Genomic DNA, 18,084 nt, shown 5'->3' with positions numbered 1-18,084 from the left:
CCCCAGCAGACATTAATGCTTAATGGCTTTTGTATTCTGGTGTGCAGAACCTTGCACATGCTCAAACATCAGCAGACATGGAAATAAGAATGAAATGAGTGGAGGTCCTTGTTGTATGAATCATGCTTCCATATTTTTGTACATCTTCTTTAGCTCTGCAAAAAATAACACTCTTTTTCCGAGATATTTACGAAGGTTCAAGCTTGATTCTGAGAAACTGAGTAAAAGGAATACAGATAAAAACTACTTCAGTTATTATCGTCCATATTAAAACCATTCACATCACAGTTATATTTAACCTGTAAACTAAGTAAGTAAATTCATTACATATATTAACATTAATCTCACATTCAGTGTAGCAAATGAAGCCCCTATTTGATTTGTATCTGTAGCCCTGGGCTGGTCACAATATATACATTTACATGTTAATCATAACAAGAAACACTATGAAATATGTCTGAAACCTCATTTACATGTAGCCATGTGAATCCAGCACAACCTGTATAAGCAGTTATTTCTTTATTTGATGTCAAATGTGATAGATGACTCCTGATTTAGGGTGATGCTACAATTAATTCAATTGAAAGGCTGAACTTTTAAGAGAAGGAAATTGGTTTCTTTTAGCTGCTTCTTTGTTTTATCTGTCAAAGGTCAAATCTAACGCCCCCATACCTAGCCAGTCTTCACAACCAACCACGCAGGGTCACCAGGGCATGACCCCTCACCTGCTTCCCACCCACAACTGTACGTGATAATCAGAGATGGGGTCATTACCAGTCTATGGTCGTTTCTCAAAAAAAGTAATATTACATATTACTTCGTTACTCTCTACATAAAGTAACTCATTACTTAACTCGTTTCTTTACATTACTTTTGCGTTACTCAGCAACAGCGTATAGCCAAAACTTAAAACTTGCCTACATTTGCACACATATAACAATGACTATTGCAATAAGGAAGACATAACACAAGTCCTTAATAAAATAGGCTACCACAAGCTAACAGTCGGTGAACACCTAAAGAGCAATTTCAAGATTTCACCATTGTGCAAATTGCAACATTTCCTCTACTATAAAGGATGCTACAAGCCTGTCCATCTCTGCTTTGGTTACCGGTCCGTCCGTCCAAATTCTAGTTGTTGCTGCTTCGGAGTCGGCACTAGGCACACACTCAACATCCTCACTCTGGGATCGGGGGTCCTTAGCTATTAGCTTCACGTTAGCATGTTGTCTTTGCAGGTGCTTGTTGAGGTTTGACGTTGCAGCAGTGGATAAAAGCTTCTGGCCTGGGGCCTCATTTATAAAGGGATATATGCTCAAAAGATGGCGTACGCCAGTTTCTATGCAATGTTTGCGATTTATAAAATACTAACTTGACGGGAAAACGTGCGGTCCTCCACGCAAACTCTAACCCATGCGTAGGCTACGCACTAAGCACAAAAACGGGAGAGATGAGAAACTGCGACACCGTTGGCAGAAGGAAGAATGGAGAGAAATATGTGGAAATAATACCATAAATACATGTTACCTCTCATTTATCATATATGAATAATTCATTTTCACAAATTGATTAAAGCAAATCTTAAAATTATTAAACAAACGTGGAGAAATAAATAAATACGGATATGTTATTTAAAACCACCTCGAATATGTTGTGTTATGTTTTCTCATAAATGATGCGGTAAGCAGGAGGACAGAATTACGTCTAAACTGACGCCGTTTTGCATTTCTATAGGATGTAGATACTAGCATGGTTTTATATACTATTGTAGTGCCGAGAGATATGGAGTCAGAGGCGGTGCATCGAAGGTGCAAAAGGGATCTTTAATGAGGAGCAGAAAAGGACATGTTGCTGGCTTGCAGTCCGAATAGACAAGAGAGAGATAAAGGAAGGAGGACACAGTATATGCCCCGGAGGTACAGTAGGCATTAGTGTCCGTGCGGAACAATACCCCCAACCTGTAGTTCCATGATTGAATTATGTACCAGTGGTTAAATAGGTGGTCACCACACAAGCCCCCCCAGAATTCAAACATGGCAAAAAAATATATCCCCACGTCCGTGGAGGAAGCACCACAAGGGCCGAGGAGGGTGGGGCCGCAGGTGAGGACCGGGCCATGGAACGGGCCATGGAACGGGCCACGAAAGGGGGCCGCAGGAGAGGGCAGGGGCCCTAACGAGGGCGAGGGCACCCACACCGGGGGCGGGCCGACGTAAGGGGGCCGCACTAGGTGTTGCGGAGAACCCAGCAGGAAAGAGGGCAACCCGGCCACAGGCAGACGCACAACGGCGGCGGGCATGAAGTCCTCGGCAGGCGTCGAGGTATCCCCGGAAGAGAGGAGCAGTCCCCCTGGGAGGAAGGAGCGCAACCCGGCCGCAGGCAGACGTGCAACGGCGGCGGGCACGAAGTCCCCGGCAGGTGTCGAGGTATCTCCGGGAAGCAGGAGAGCAACCCGGCCTTAGGCAGACGTGCCGCGGCGGCGGGCATGAAGTCCTCAGCAGGTGCTGAGGCATCACCGGGAAGCAGGAGAGGCCAGACAGGGTCCCGGAGCGCGCCACCCATGGGCCGATGGAGCATTGGCGACGTCCGGAACTGTCGAGGCGAGAGGGGGTCCAGGAGTGCGCCACCCAGGCGTCTATGAACGTGAGTGGCGTCTGGATATCCCCGAAAGGCAGGAGAGGCCAGACAGGGTCCCGGAGCGCGCCACCCATGGGCCGATGGAGCATGGGCGACGTCCGGAACTGTTGAGGCGAGAGGGGGTCCAGGAGTGCACCACCCAGGTGTCGATGACAACGTGAGTGGCGTCTGGAACCGCCGTCGAGGTGGTGAAAAAGATGAGAGTGTCCACATGAGATCAACCGGCTGGTCGAACCTCCTCTCCGGCACCGGAAAAAAAATTGTTAACAGTCAGATGTCAACACGTCGTTAGTTGCTAGCCGTTAGCTGCCGCTGTTAGCCATCAGTCATCGTTGTTATCCGTTAGCTGCTAGCCGTCGTTAGCCGTTAGCTGTCGTTGCTAGCCGTTAGCTGCCGCTGCTAGTTGTCGTTAGCTGTTAGCCGTTGTTAGCTGTTAGCTGTCGTTGTTAGCCGTCGGTAGCTGCTAGTTGTCGTTAGCTGTTAGCCGTTGTTAGCTGTTAGCTGTCGTTGTTAGCCGTCGGTAGCTGCTAGCCGTTAGCTGTAGTGGTTAGCTGTTAGCTGTTAGCTGGTGTCGACGGCCGCTAGCCGGAAGCCGTTAGTCGATGTCGTCAGCCCCAGAGCCTCTGCTAGGCGGCGTGCCCCCACCAGGGAAGGTGCCGCTGCGCGCAGTGGCCAGCACCTCAGGGGTAAATTGCCGGGCGGCCAGGAAGAACCGGTCAGCTTCTTCGGGTAAAGCACAGGGCTCAACACGAGCCGTGTTAGCTAGCGCAGCCTGGACACGCAGCCGCATGTCCCGAAGAAACAGTTCCATGAAGTAGAAGTCGGGGTCTTCCGTACCTAGCAGGTCGTGCATCGTCTCCTTGTAGTCGGAAGTCTTGCTGTCTTCCAGTGCCGAGACGATGGGGGAATGGCGAGCAACGTCCTCAGCCATTCCGTGAGGGGCGCACCGAGCCTCAGTCCGTGTGCACGTGGCAGCCACGGACGTCTCCAAAATTCTCCGGCAGTTTGCGAAAAACGGCCTCTCTAGCCATGTTCGGTCCAATCTCGGAAACTTCTCGAGACTTGTCAGGGTCACCAGTGTAGTGCCGAGAGATATGGAGTCAGAGGCGGTGCATCGAAGGTGCAAAAGGGATCTTTAATGAGGAGCAGAAAAGGACATGTTGCTGGCTTGCAGTCCGAATAGACAAGAGAGAGATAAAGGAAGGAGGACACAGTATATGCCCCGGAGGTACAGTAGGCATTAGTGTCCGTGCGGAACAATACCCCCAACCTGTAGTTCCATGATTGAATTATGTACCAGTGGTTAAATAGGTGGTCACCACACTATCACATTTAATCGTGTTTTATGTCGTTTGCCAAGACTTGATAAGTCGCTCGTAAAACACAGGAGGTATGGAAGCTAAGAACAGCATGTGTGGTAAATTGTACAGCTAATATAACACAACACATTAGTTGTATTTCCTTTAACTGGTGGATATAGGGTTGCTGTGGGGGGTTGAGACGCACAGGCTGCAGTGGAGATGCTGCGCACAGCTGATCGACAGCTGGAACACACTGGAACACAAACCACCAGATACGAAAACATAATTCAGATCCAGTCGTCATGACTCCACACACGACTTTCACACACACATACGGGTATTGGGCCGAGGGCGACACCGTACTTCCGGTATCCGCCGTTTTACGCGAGGTGCAAGCAGGCCAAGGGTTACACCAAGGGTACACCGTCTAGGTGTTGCTAAGCTTCCTGTACTGAATATCATAGTCTATTGCCTTAATCAATATCTAGTCAACTCTAAAATACCACATATATGCAATGGCATGATAATATTATTGTGACAAGTGGGGTATTCACCTGGTGTTTCCAGAAATTAGACGTAGATGCAGCCAAAATCGACGAAGGCCACTTTCGAGGGTCGTTTTTCCATACATCTGCAGGCAGTCTTGTAAGGGCAATCCAACAACCCACACAGCTCTAGTTTACGCTGGTAACGACCTAGAGCACACCCCTCAAATCCAGAGATGTAATCCGAAGACATGCAGCGATTTCTTCGGTCGTTAATTCAGAAAAAAAAAACAGTGCGCTCTGCCTGGCTACGTTAGCTAGCTGTTTATATTTGCACCTCCAGGAAAATGGCGTATTTATATATATATATATTAGTGCTGTCAAAATTATCGCGTTAACGGCGGTAATGAATTTTTTGAATTAATTGCGTTAAAATATTTAACGCATTTAACGCATGTGCAGAATTGCCCGCCCCATACGTGCCACCAGTGGCAGCGCCAGGGTATGGCTGGGGTAGGCTACACCCATACCAAGAAATGGCTTAGCCCCACCATGAAAAATGATGTTAAAGTAAGCAAAATAAAGTCTGCCAACTCGCGCCGAGTAAATTGCACAGACAGCAGTTAGTAAGATTGATTTCAGTAGCCACGGTTTTGAAAACTTTTGTCACGTAGTGATCGTCTTCTCAATAGAACATCTTTGATAACGGCGTGTTGTTGCAGGAAGTCCCGACGGAGAATACTCTTGCTGTAGTACAGGGCAGAGCCATATGATAGTAATAATATGGCTCTGGTACAGGGGTGCACATAACTGGTACGCAGGTTATGTGCGTAATCTGAAATGCGTACCGTCACTTGTGTCACAAAGCGCATTTGCGTACCGACGTACTTGTGAAGCTTTTCCAGAAGGCGGTTAGATCACCGGACGACAGAGTCGGTCTCCGTGTGCACAGACAGGGCTGCTGTTAACGTCGGTCTGTATATGGGCATAGATATGTCTCATAATTATTTGTGTGAACATAAAAATAATTTGTGTGTAAATATGTGATTTGTAAATGTAAAACAACATCCACAAATGCATTTAAAAGATTTTCAAACTCACAAATACATTTGCAAGTGTAAAACGGATCTGCAAATACGCTAAATATGTTCACAAATAAAAAAAAGATCAGTGAATATCTCTTTAACATTTACAACTTTCGATCAGGCATTTGTGAATCCATTTTGTATTTGTGGACCAAAAATGCGCTCGCGGATCTCAACTCTCTGTTCACGGATCTCAAATCTCTGTTCGCGGATCGTCTTTTTACACACACGGAATTTTGAGACATATTTTCCGCCGGTCTCGGCTAAAATCTACTCGTGTCACTCGGTTATTTTCGGAAACCACGTGATGGCCCGCTGATGACTACATTTCCGCATGATTTCAAAGTAAGAGCATGATGGTTTGTTTAATGCTCTGTTTTTGTATTATAATGAACAGCGGAACGTTAGATGCATTCTTCATCACCATCACCCTCATCATCATGTTATAGTGATACAGTTAGTTTGTGTTATTGGTTCAATACAGCATATCTCGAGCACCTTCGTTGATGTTGAAGTGCAGGCGATACGCCACTTCCGGGTCCCGGGGGAGCAGCTAGCAGCGAAGCAGCCCAGATAAAACTCTTTCTTCATTGTTTGTTGTGTATTCAGTCAAGCGGGTCAAAGTTACAAAGCACTTCACATCTTATTAATCGGCCTAATTTTACTTTACCAGTGCAGTAATAAAGTAATCTGTAGAAAAGCACCGTATTTAGGTCAGCCTTCATAGTAAGGCTCCATTACATGTTATAATATTCATCGTGTCCTTTCTACTGATATATTCCTGTCTATTGCTTTCATTTGTATTTAATGTTATTGTGTTTATACTTGTTTCCACACATTTCACAATTTGGGATGAATGAAGTATCTATCTATATATGATATCCATCTATCTATATCTGTCTGTCTATCTGTCTATCTGATCTGATTATTTTTCACATACACATTAATGCAACTATATAATCAAAAGTTTTAACACATACAGAGAACCTTTTAAAGCATAATGAGTACTTCAAATGTAAGTCCATTTGGCTAGTACTTACATACCTTTACTTGAGTAAGACTATAAAGGCAAGACTTTTACTTCAGTCAAGTATCTGAATACTTTGTCTGCTACTGGTAGTCCATGGATCCATTGCTCTTAATTTCCAGTCGTAAAGAGAACCAACTGTAATGTGTTCAAGTAGATGTCCTTTCCAAATGAATCTGATGGTAACATTGGGTCAATATTAGCATTAAGGTGTTCCATCTGTTGATCACTCAGAGGACTCCGGGTGACAGGAACAACTATTCCCAGTGTTCCTCACGCAGATGACCACTGGCCTCCCAGTCAATGTAGGGGATCTGTAAAAATATGTATACTTTTCTTCCGCTGTTATGTACCGTTATAATTGTATACAAAAGAAGAATAAAGAAGTATCACTACATTCCTATGCATTAATATAATTACTTATATTGACTGTGCGTGGGCCTGGCAGTGGGAGATTAATTTCAGGCAAAAGTGTGCACAATCAACGGTAGGGCATGTATTTTAATTGTTTTAATAATTTATATGGTTATAAAATATAACATTGAAACACTGACGCAAAGAACAAGTATGTGGAATGTGTTATTAAGTAAGTTTGCTTGACTACAGTCCAGTTCTGTATCCTACATAATAAAATATGACAATCGTTAATTTCTTTGTCAATTACTTTGTCAATTACTTTTATCAAATGAATATCCCACATTTGTTTTAAGCACTTTAAATGTTAGAAACAAATATTATAGGATTGATATAATATGTACAATATTTAAGTCCTGTACTCTGCAGGTACAGATAGATATATGGATAGATGGATATCATATATAATAATAATAATACATTACATTTATAAAGCACTTTTCCTGGTGCTCAAAGCGCTTACGAGCAAGTAAAACAAAATAACAACAAAAGTAGAAAGTGCTAAGCTCGGAGGAATAAGGGCAAGGGGTTATATAGATACTTCATTCATCCCAAATTGTGAAATGTGTGGAAACAAGTATAAACACAATAACATTAAATACAAATGAAAGCAATAGACAGGAATATATCAGTGGAAAGGACACAATGAATATTATAACATTTAATGTAGCCTTACTATGAAGGCTGTGTATGTGAAAAATAAAATAAAAATAAACATTGACTGATGTGTCATTTCACTAATGTAAATGTTTATGGTTAATATTGACAAAACTTTTGTAGTGCTTTGTATACTGTTGGCTAGTTTAAAATACACCAATGCATTATATTCTCATAAGTGATTATCTACGTTTCTCAGAGAAACAGCCCTGTTCCCAGCATTGTGACTATGTATTTGCAAAGGATGATACAAGCAAAACAATCTAATCATAACATTAAATAAAGTTGTTGCATAAATGAAGTGGAGTAAAAAGTAAGAATAATTCCAGTCCTGTATCCTACATAATAAAATATGACAATCATGAATGTCTTTCTTTTTATGAAATCAGGATCCCACATTTGTTTTAAACACTTGCAAATGATATATGCTAGAAACCAATGGATTGATATAATATTTACAATGTAAAGTCCTGTACTCTGCAGGTGCTGGTAAAGAGCAATACAATGACAAAACCTTTCCAAACAAAACAACTAGTTGGTAGGTAGGTACGTAGGTAGGTAGGCAGACAGACAGACAGACAGACAGACAGACAGACAGATAGACAGACAGATATAGATAGATGGATATCATATATAGATAGATACTTCATTCATCCCAAATTGTGAAATGTGTGGAAACAAGTATAAACACAATAACATTAAATACAAATGAAAGCAATAGACAGGAATATATCAGTAGAAAGGACACGATGAATATTATAACATGTAATGGAGCCTTACTATGAAGGCTGACCTAAATACGGTGCTTTTCTACAGATTACTTTATTACTGCACTGGTAAAGTAAAATTAGGCCGATTAATAAGATGTGAAGTGCTTTGTAACTTTGACCCGCTTGACTGAATACACAACAAACAATGAAGAAAGAGTTTTATCTGGGCTGCTTCGCTGCCAGCTGCTCCCCCGGGACCCGGAAGTGGCGTATCGCCTGCACTTCAACATCAACGAAGGTGCTCGAGATATGCTGTATTGAACCAATAACACAAACTAACTGTATCACTATAACATGATGATGAGGGTGATGGTGATGAAGAATGCATCTAACGTTCCGCTGTTCATTATAATACAAAAACAGAGCATTAAACAAACCATCATGCTCTTACTTTGAAATCATGCGGAAATGTAGTCATCAGCGGGCCATCACGTGGTTTCCGAAAATAACCGAGTGACACGAGTAGATTTTAGCCGAGACCGGCGGAAAATATGTCTCAAAATTCCGTGTGTGTAAAAAGACGATCCGCGAACAGAGATTTGAGATCCGTGAACAGAGAGTTGAGATCCGCGAGCGCATTTTTGGTCCACAAATACAAAATGGATTCACAAATGCCTGATCGAAAGTTGTAAATGTTAAAGAGATATTCACTGATCTTTTTTTTATTTGTGAACATATTTAGCGTATTTGCAGATCCGTTTTACACTTGCAAATGTATTTGTGAGTTTGAAAATCTTTTAAATGCATTTGTGGATGTTGTTTTACATTTACAAATCACATATTTACACACAAATTATTTTTATGTTCACACAAATAATTATGAGACATATCTATGCCCATAGTCTGTACAACGGAACTGTGCCAAAACTACGCCAACCGGCTGCGGAGGGAGACTCCCCCCCCCTTCACTGGAGACATGCGCTAAAACAGCTGATCACAACGTGCACACTCTGTGGTCACGAAGTACTCCACTAGCCGCCTCCGCCCCCCCCCCCCCCCCCCCCCCCCTCTGTCGACTTTCCTGAAGTACTCCCCGTTGATAGAAATCAACACTTAATGAATTAAGACCCCACGGTTTGATGATTGATAGGTGTGTGGGTTGTCTTTCATTTTGACATGCAGAATTTTTTTTTTATAATACACATAGATACTGTATGTTAAATGGATATATCCGCCTTCTTTCATTTATCTTTCCATTCCCACAACAATACACATAAATAAATGGCATATTTTGGACATAGTTCGAATGGTGATTAATCATGATTAATGAATTTTTAAGCTGTGATTAATCTGATTAAAAAATGTAATCGTTTGACAGCCCTAATATATATATATGGCGTTTGTTGCATTGTGGGTAGCTCATGACGTCACTGTGTGTGAAAGAATGTGTATTGCTTTTGTCATTAACCTTTTTCGGGCAATTTATTTATTTATTTTGGTGACGATCCGACCTCCATCCTGCTACACTGGTTCAAACTGCATCCACCAAACAATATGATTTATCTCGATGTCCCCAAAATAACCAAAATCTGACACGGTGTGAGAAGTCTTTTTTAGCTGTTCTGTCGTCACTTCCTGCGATCTTCTTCATAAAGTCAGTCAGAATGAATATTAATACGGGGCGTTTCTTTGTCTATTTATAGGCAAATATGGGCGTTACGTGAAGCCCGCAAAAGCTGCACCGCATTTCGAGTCGGTTGTGATTTATAAAGGGAAACCGGCGTAGGAAGTGCTGTACGCACTTTCCTCGCCGGTGTGCAATGTTTGGTGAATCGGAAAATGTCGGGAAATTCCTGTACCTATTTTTTGGATTTCTACTACGTAAGCAACCTTCCCACGTGAATCCTACGCACGGCGTTATAAATGAGGCCCCTGGACACAGTTTGCACCTCACCGTCATATTCCTGTCCTTTCTTCAGACGAACTCAAAATAATGGGCATACCTCCACCCCTCGAAAGTTAACACTGTTGATGATGACTCAGCCATGTTTATGCACTGCATGTGGACGCGCAAGTCGCGCAAATGTTACGTAAATATAAACCTGCGGGGGGAAACCCCTCTTGTCTGTCAAAGGGAGAATCTAGTACATCTTTAGGTTAGTAGGCTAACTGTAGTGTGACTGAATTTATAAAAGTGAAGTAACGCGTATCGGGCAATGTTAGTAACTGTAGTGTGATTACTGTATAAAAGTAACGCGACTTACGCTACTCCGTTACCGACAAATGTAATATTATTACAGTCCAACTTTAGTGATAATACACCCGGTTGAATCACAATTGCTGCTGGTGATCAAAAGGCTTTTGAGCAACCCTTTGAGTTTCTGTGAATCGGAAAATACTGCAGCACAGCACTGAAATCAAGGACAATTTATCAGCCAATGCCATAACAGCTTTGATTTATTTAGAGTGGGTGTTATTTTGCAGTCGAGGCACAGAATACTTACAGCACATATGGGACTTTGTTCCAGTGTTGTAGCTGGGCATCCCAAAATACTTGTCGAAAAGATGGGGCCATCCATTATTATCCCCTGAAAGAAGAAAAGACAAACAAAGACATTGATTACAACCCAGAATGTGTCCTTTAAAACACAACATCTTTCATTAAGTATACTTTAAAGACGTATCAATGTTCCACTTTGTCAGAAACAGTTTTTCTTGCAGCTCGCTCTTTGATGATACACAGTTCCACCCACACATAAACAAAGATCTGTGATAAAGTTCACTGTTGCTATGATGGCAGCATGTTTCCTTAGTGCTTCTCTTCTGATGAGTGAAACACAGTCCCATGACACACTCTCTGATGTTCTCACTTTGATTGGCGAGCAGGGGGGAGAAAGCATCAGGGGTTTGAACCTCTCTCTTTTTTTCCATTGTTGACAACTCTTCACATGAACAACGATGTGCAACATTGTTCATGCCTTCAAGAACATGATAAACATGTCATTTGAAACATATTTAATCATGTTGCATAACTCTATATGACGCACTTCGACTGCGACATTCAGACCGTCTATAAACCCTTTTGAATTTCCAAAGAAGTCAGGCAACTTGTATTAAAAACAAGGGGTGTACAAAAGTACTGATTGAGCAGAAACCAACACTTAGTCTGAGCACACTTGAAGGTTGTGAGTTAAGATTGTTTCAAGATGTTAACTCAACTTGAAATGTCTCAACAATCCAAATTGGAACACAAATAATTGCCTAAATATTTACTCAAATGTTGAGTTATTTACCAAAAAAACGATTTCCTCAACATGTCATCAGATGTCACAAACTAGGCTAGCATTAAGGGTACAACAACCTGCGGAGAAATAATTATTTTAACCATGAGGTGTGTTACTCCCAGGACAGTACAGAAGCAACTCAGCTTTCACTTGAATCCCTGCGAGACTTTGATGTAGCGTTTGAGGAAATCGGACCAAACTGCTTGTGAGAACCATTTATCCTGCCCGGGCAGACTTGCAAAACATCCAAGTCCTGTTTCCACTCTCCTCCAAAGTGATTTTCCGACTATCCGTCACCTTTTTTTTAAGACCCCCGGTGCAACTTCAGCCATTCTCCCATCTCCCCCTTTAAACTGTGGGTTTTCTTTGGAAGTTTTTCCTTGTACGATGTGAGGGTCTAAGGCAGCGTTTCTCAAAGTGTAGGGCGCGCCCCACTGGTGGGGCGCAGAGATGTGATAGGTGGGTCGCGAACAAAAAAAAATTATTTAAAAAAAAAAGAAAATTCAATTTTTTTTTTTACATTTTTTCCCCACATTTATTTATTATTTATACACTGGTGGAATATCAAAACGACGTCCGCCCGGGGTGCAACACGTATCAATGAAAAGCGACCCTCTACCACACAAAACAACACCTGTAGATAACCCAATTTGTGTTCTTTGAAATTGAAAAGGATATTGCATTGTGTTTGTTACTTTCGTTGCAGTTGTATGTCTTAAGTGTAATTTGGCATGCTTTTACTTTGAAGGCAAGTTTACGCTGTTGACAGTTGTTGTTGCTATGGAAACAAGAAACGTTTCACAGCGGGCGGAACTTGTCATAAAGTCCGCGATAATAAAGCCCACCCATTTAGAGGGAAGATATGATTGGTCAATTGTACTGTCATTTGACATTACTCTCGTTCAGTTACTATAGCTGGCCCTCTGTGAATTCATAGCTGGACGTCCAATCAGCTCCTGTCTTCACAGACTCGCAGATTCACATTCAAACAGAAACTGAATAGGCAGATTCAAAGGAATTATTTCTTTGGAAATGTTATTTTAAATACAATTTAATCAAGTTATTTTTGGTAAAACTATTGACAAATATTACTAAAAACATATTTAAAAAAAAAAATGTGTTTTAATGTTTTTAAATATTATTTTGTAGAATATCTTAGGCCCTCAGAGACAGGCTCGCCACTGGTAAACATCTCTCATACACACATGTGAAACGCTCTCACAGACACACACACAACAGCGTTGCAGTTGGGAAGAAAAGCAATGTGGAGCGAGAGAGCAAGAGAGAGAGCACACCTTTATCTATTTAAGAAAGTTGTACAAAATAAAGTAAGAAATCATTCCAATGTGTACTATAAGACAGTAAAAAGTTTAAAAGGGGAGTGATTAGTCAAATATGCATAAATAAAAAGAAAGAATGCTAACTAGGTAACATAAGATAAGAATAAACAAGTTTAAATGATTTGTTGTGATCATATTCTAAAGATGTTTGGATTATTGAAAAGTATACAGCTCCCTTTCATCTGAGTGTTGAGAGCTGTATCCATAAATTCATGTTGGGCTCAAAGTAGGGCTGCTCGATTATGGCAAAAATCATAATCTCGATTATTTGGGTCAATAATTGATATCACGATTATTAAAAACGATTAACCATTTACTTTGAAAAACATCAATTTATTGAAGAAAATAATTTGAAAAGTATGTTTCTAACAGTTGATTACCCTGAACCTTAAGTATAATTCAACTGAAAAACCTATTTAAAAAATAAATAAAATCGTTTTATTTCGATTATGTTGTTTTCATAATCGTTGCAAGCCAAAATCGTAATTGCGATTAAAATACGATTTAATTGAGCAGCCCTAGCTCAAAGTGCACCAGATTGATGCATTCCACTTCAACATTTAAAAAAAATCTTCCTGGGGGTGCATGCCCCCGGGCCCTCGAGGATGTGACGTCCACCACCAAATAAAGCAGGTTAAAATAATTAAATTGCATACATTTTATTTTAGTAAACACTGAAAACGGGTCCCACAGACCCAAAAAGCACTCAAAGGTTAAAAGTAGCATATAATAATGTTAAAATGTGCTAAATATATACACTGCAAAAAAACAAAAAAGAGGAGTAAAAGTAGCTCACGACTTGTTTTATTTTTTGAAAGTAACCCTCATCCTAAAAAAAGTTGGAGAACCCTGTTATAGAACGATACATTTGACAATTTTAAGCTTGGCCTACCATTTTATTGGAGCGATGAGGAACAGGTGGGGCTTGAAAAGGCCCACCTGTTCAAAGTGGGGAATGACAGAAAAAGTTTGAGAACCACTGGTCTAAGGACAGAGGGTCTGAGGACAGAGGGTGTCATATTGTCATACTGATATTCTGTACACACTGTGAAGACCACTGAGACAAATGTAACATTTGTGATATTGGGCTATATAAATAAACATTGATTGATTGATTGATTGATTGATTGATTGATTGATTGATTGATTGATTGATTGATTGAAATAATCCTTAGTCACTGTGCTGCTGCTGTTTTTCTGGCAACTGCTGAGGAAGACTGTGAGATGTGAATGACATTTTTTAAATACACCTTGAGTTAATATCCCTTACTGTATCTAAGGTAAATTATGAACTTCACTCTCAACTCTAAATGTCTTGCTTTGTTCAAACAACAATTCAAATCCTGATTATACTAAACATATATTCTAATATATCAATCAGTTTGAGGTCATACTGTAGAAGATCATTTAATGGGCCCTTTAATGCAAATTTTCAGATTCATATTTGTAGTAAGTGCTTCAACTATTTGATTTGATTTATTTCGGATGTATAAAACAATAATACAAAAAATATAACATGAGAATTATTATACAATACAAAGTTATTCAGTGTCAAATTGATATACACAATATTACTGATTATAAATTATGTATAAATAAATAATCTACTTAATCACACATCTGAAAAGTGTGACACAATTATTTATCTTTATACAAAACTTAAATGTAAGGTTAGTTAACATTTCTTGATGCACAATTTGCTTTTACATTTTTGTTAACAAATAATGCTTTAAAAAAGTGGTAACACTTGATGGTAAGGGTACATACATCACCATGAATTCATGCATGACTTAATGCATGAAAAAGCTTGAATTCATTCATGTAGTACTTCATGAACTATCAGTAATGTACAAGGATTAATAGTATCTCATGCATGACTTAATGCAGGAACAATACCTTAAGTAATGCATCAACTAAGGAATCTCAATCATCATGACTTCTGAGTTATTAATGATGTTCATGTCTTCTTCATATAGATCTGCAGCTAATGTGACAGGCCAAAAAACCGACCAGTCACAGCAATTCCAAGTATTGTAATCATGATTAACTAAGCATTATTTTGTCATTACTTCATCATGTTTGTGCCCCTTCAAATCAAGTGGTGACCCGGTCTGTCGGTCACAGCAGTGCATGTATTCTGTTGAATTCAAAGTGTTGTAATCCTGATTAACTATCAATAATTTGGCGGCTTAGGGGAAATCGAACTGAGAAACTTTTGAAAGAACATCTTGCAGTTATAGAATGGACTTACTGGCTTGGAAACAGGCATAAGGAAGGACCTCTCGGTCGTTGACTGAAGGACATTCGGGTCATGTTTCCCTGATTGAACCACCAAGAGCTCACTGACTTCAGATATGAAGAAGATGGACGTTTCAAGATAGCCCCTGTTCGTGCCTCACATCTATTATCATTACGTATGGGTCAGGTGTTTTTTTCTGAAAGATAAATCCCTGATGATATATATGCAAGTAATTTCAGTGCATTTTATCTGATGTGGTCAAGTTAAAATCACAAATAATTCAACAATATAAACATGGTATGGTTTAATGAAGCTTAGCGCAAGTTCAATAAGGAAGACCTAACACGAGTCACTTACACGTCACTCGATGGCTCCCTTGCCCCCTCATTAAATATGAGGGCGTCACCCCTCAGCAGCCAATAGCTGCACATGCTAAATTCCTTAAATGCCTGCTCTTCCTCCCTGTCAGTTGTCATTTGCAGATGACCGCAAACAGTAGCAGTACTATACTCCTCCTCGTGAGAAAAAAGAAAAGAAAAAAAAAAGCACAAGAAAAACTAGCTCGAGATGTCCAACGCGGACAATTCAGATCACGAACCTGGTATGGAATTATTCGAGCCCGGTTCGGCTCCCCACAGCGGCCTATCACCAGAGGCAGACCTCCTCATCGCCCGGCTCCTGCAGCAGGACATCCCCACAGCCCCAGGCTTCACTCTCTCGCAGCTCCGAGAGCTCTCGGATCAGGTCTCCAGCACAGCTCCCCAGTCCGGGGCAGCAGCTCCAGTCAGCTCTCCAGAGAGCAGGGCGAGGACGCGGCCGCAGCCACGGAGGTAATATAAAAAAGGGCAGGAAGTCGAGCCCTCCAGCCAGGATCCCGTCCACCTCCAAAATCCACCCCTTCCCAGGCTGCCAGTCCGGGAGCGTCACTAACACACCCCTCATGGAGAGTAGCGTGGCCGGCTCCCTGCAATCCCTGGCTAGCTCCATGATAGCTATCGATGCTCGCCTCCAGGCCCTGGAATACTCGTCACAGGAGCTTCGACTTCCGTGGCACTCAGGTCAGGTACTAGTGTTAACGAAAATGTTTGCACTCACCCACACAGGGTCGGGTTGTAACGGAATAGATGTAACGGCGTTACGTAATCAGAAATACAAAAAATCATGTATATTCAGCGGGCGTTACATTTGAAAAACGAGTAATCTGAGTCAGTTACTTTCATAAACCTGAAGTGAATACTTATTGGAACTATTGGTTGAGAAGTTTCCTCACAAAATGTAATATTCATTACCAGCAGAACCGTGTGCACACTGCACAGCGCAGCAGCGTGTCTGTAAGCGAGAGATGCAGCGTGTTCTGTGAGGCCCCGCCCCCGCACGCAGATGAGAGAGAGAGAGTTCTCTTTCAAAATATATTGAAAGGTAGAAACGGAGATGGTTAGATAAAACGTGGAAGATAACGTTTTTGTAGCATTTATTTATTGTCGAAATGATGACATTTATAACGGGATCAAATCAAAGTGAATGGCCTGCTGAATGTATAAGTTATGTCATCGTTTCAGATAATAAATAATAATGATAATTCATTCTATTTAGGGGCGCCTTTCAAAGCACCCAAGGACACCTTACATGTATAACATATTTCAAGGAAAGGTTTTAAGACTGTACAAGAATGCAGTATGGGTGAGTTTTACGTGTGGTGCAGATGAGAGCTGTCCAGAATGACACCAAGATGTCGTGTTGTGCTCTTGATAAAACAGTAAAATACGTGTCTCCCGTTCACCAAAACATACCCATCTGTTATGGAAAAGAAAGTATTCCGAAGAAGAAGAAGAAGAAGAAGAAGAAGAAGAAGAAGAAGAAGAAGAAGAAGAAGAAGAAGAAGAAGAAGAAGAAGAAGAAGAAGAAGAAGAAGAAGAAGAAGAAAGGAACTCGGAAGTATTCTAAAAGTAATCTGCCAAAAATCCGGCCCACCTTATATTTTTACAGGCCCACCCTAAAGTACATTTTTGCCTACGCTACTGTTTTTTGCGAGCAACGTGACCAACAACCAATCACATGAATCTCTTGCCCCGAGATGCAAAGCAATAGCAATGTTAAAAAAAAAAAAAAAAACTCCAACAGGCGAAAACCTACCAGTTTCACCCACTGTCCCTGCCACCTCCCTCCATGCCTCGCTCCCCTGGTTTGTATCCCGGTAGATGAACAGAGACCGATCATTCAGCACCGGGTGATTCACTACCGCTATAATGAATTTTCCCTCCATTTTCCGGAATATGAGGTAATGACCTGCGTAGTCTCTCCCAGCATACACGCGGTTCGACTGGCTAGCGCTCGTACTGGCAGATTTGCATAAACGGGATTTCATTGGCTGACGCTTCTGCCGAGGCGCCAACAAAATTGAACATTGCTCAACTTTTGAAGCGAGCAACGCCAGCAACGCTCCACGTCGCTTCCCAAAATACAGTCCTGCTAAAAGTGATGTCACCCTATTCAAAGTGAATGGGCAGAAGCGTTGGAAGCTTTAACGCGCGCCACCGTGTGGACGGGCCGTCACAGTAGCTCTACGCCAGAAACCTCGTGGAGGATAAAAAAAAAATAAAAAAAAATAGAAATAATAATAATAAAAATTGGAATACCACCCCTCCACTCCCATTATCATCCCTCAGCTAGCAGCTGCGCTATCTACTCACCCAGATTCCGTGTTCGTTGACTATCTCTGTCAGGGCTCTCCCAAGGCTTCAGGGTAGGGGTCCTCCCATCTCCCACAGTGACTTTCGTAGCAAGAAACTTAGTCAGCCGCTAAAGAACCCAACATAGTTTCCCAGCTCATCGACAAAGAACTTCTCAAAGGATATATAATCGGCCCTTTTAGCTCCTCCCCCTTCTCAGTGTTCCGTTCAAATCC

General features: G+C 41.5%; 1 protein-coding gene across 1 annotated transcript in view; it reads right to left on the bottom strand.

Moving 5' to 3' along the window:
* The window catches only part of rxfp1 (relaxin family peptide receptor 1), a 99,392-nt gene that overhangs the window by 29,142 nt on the left and 52,166 nt on the right, over positions 1-18,084 (bottom strand). The window contains exon 3 of the mRNA XM_034092335.2: positions 10,821-10,904. Within this exon, the coding sequence (XP_033948226.1) occupies positions 10,821-10,904 (84 nt within the window). The remainder of the gene's footprint in view (positions 1-10,820; positions 10,905-18,084) is intronic.

This window comes from Pseudochaenichthys georgianus, chromosome 10 (genome assembly GCF_902827115.2).
Source record: "Pseudochaenichthys georgianus chromosome 10, fPseGeo1.2, whole genome shotgun sequence".
Taxonomy (NCBI): domain Eukaryota; kingdom Metazoa; phylum Chordata; class Actinopteri; order Perciformes; family Channichthyidae; genus Pseudochaenichthys; species Pseudochaenichthys georgianus.
This window is presented reverse-complemented; position numbering and strand designations above follow the sequence as displayed.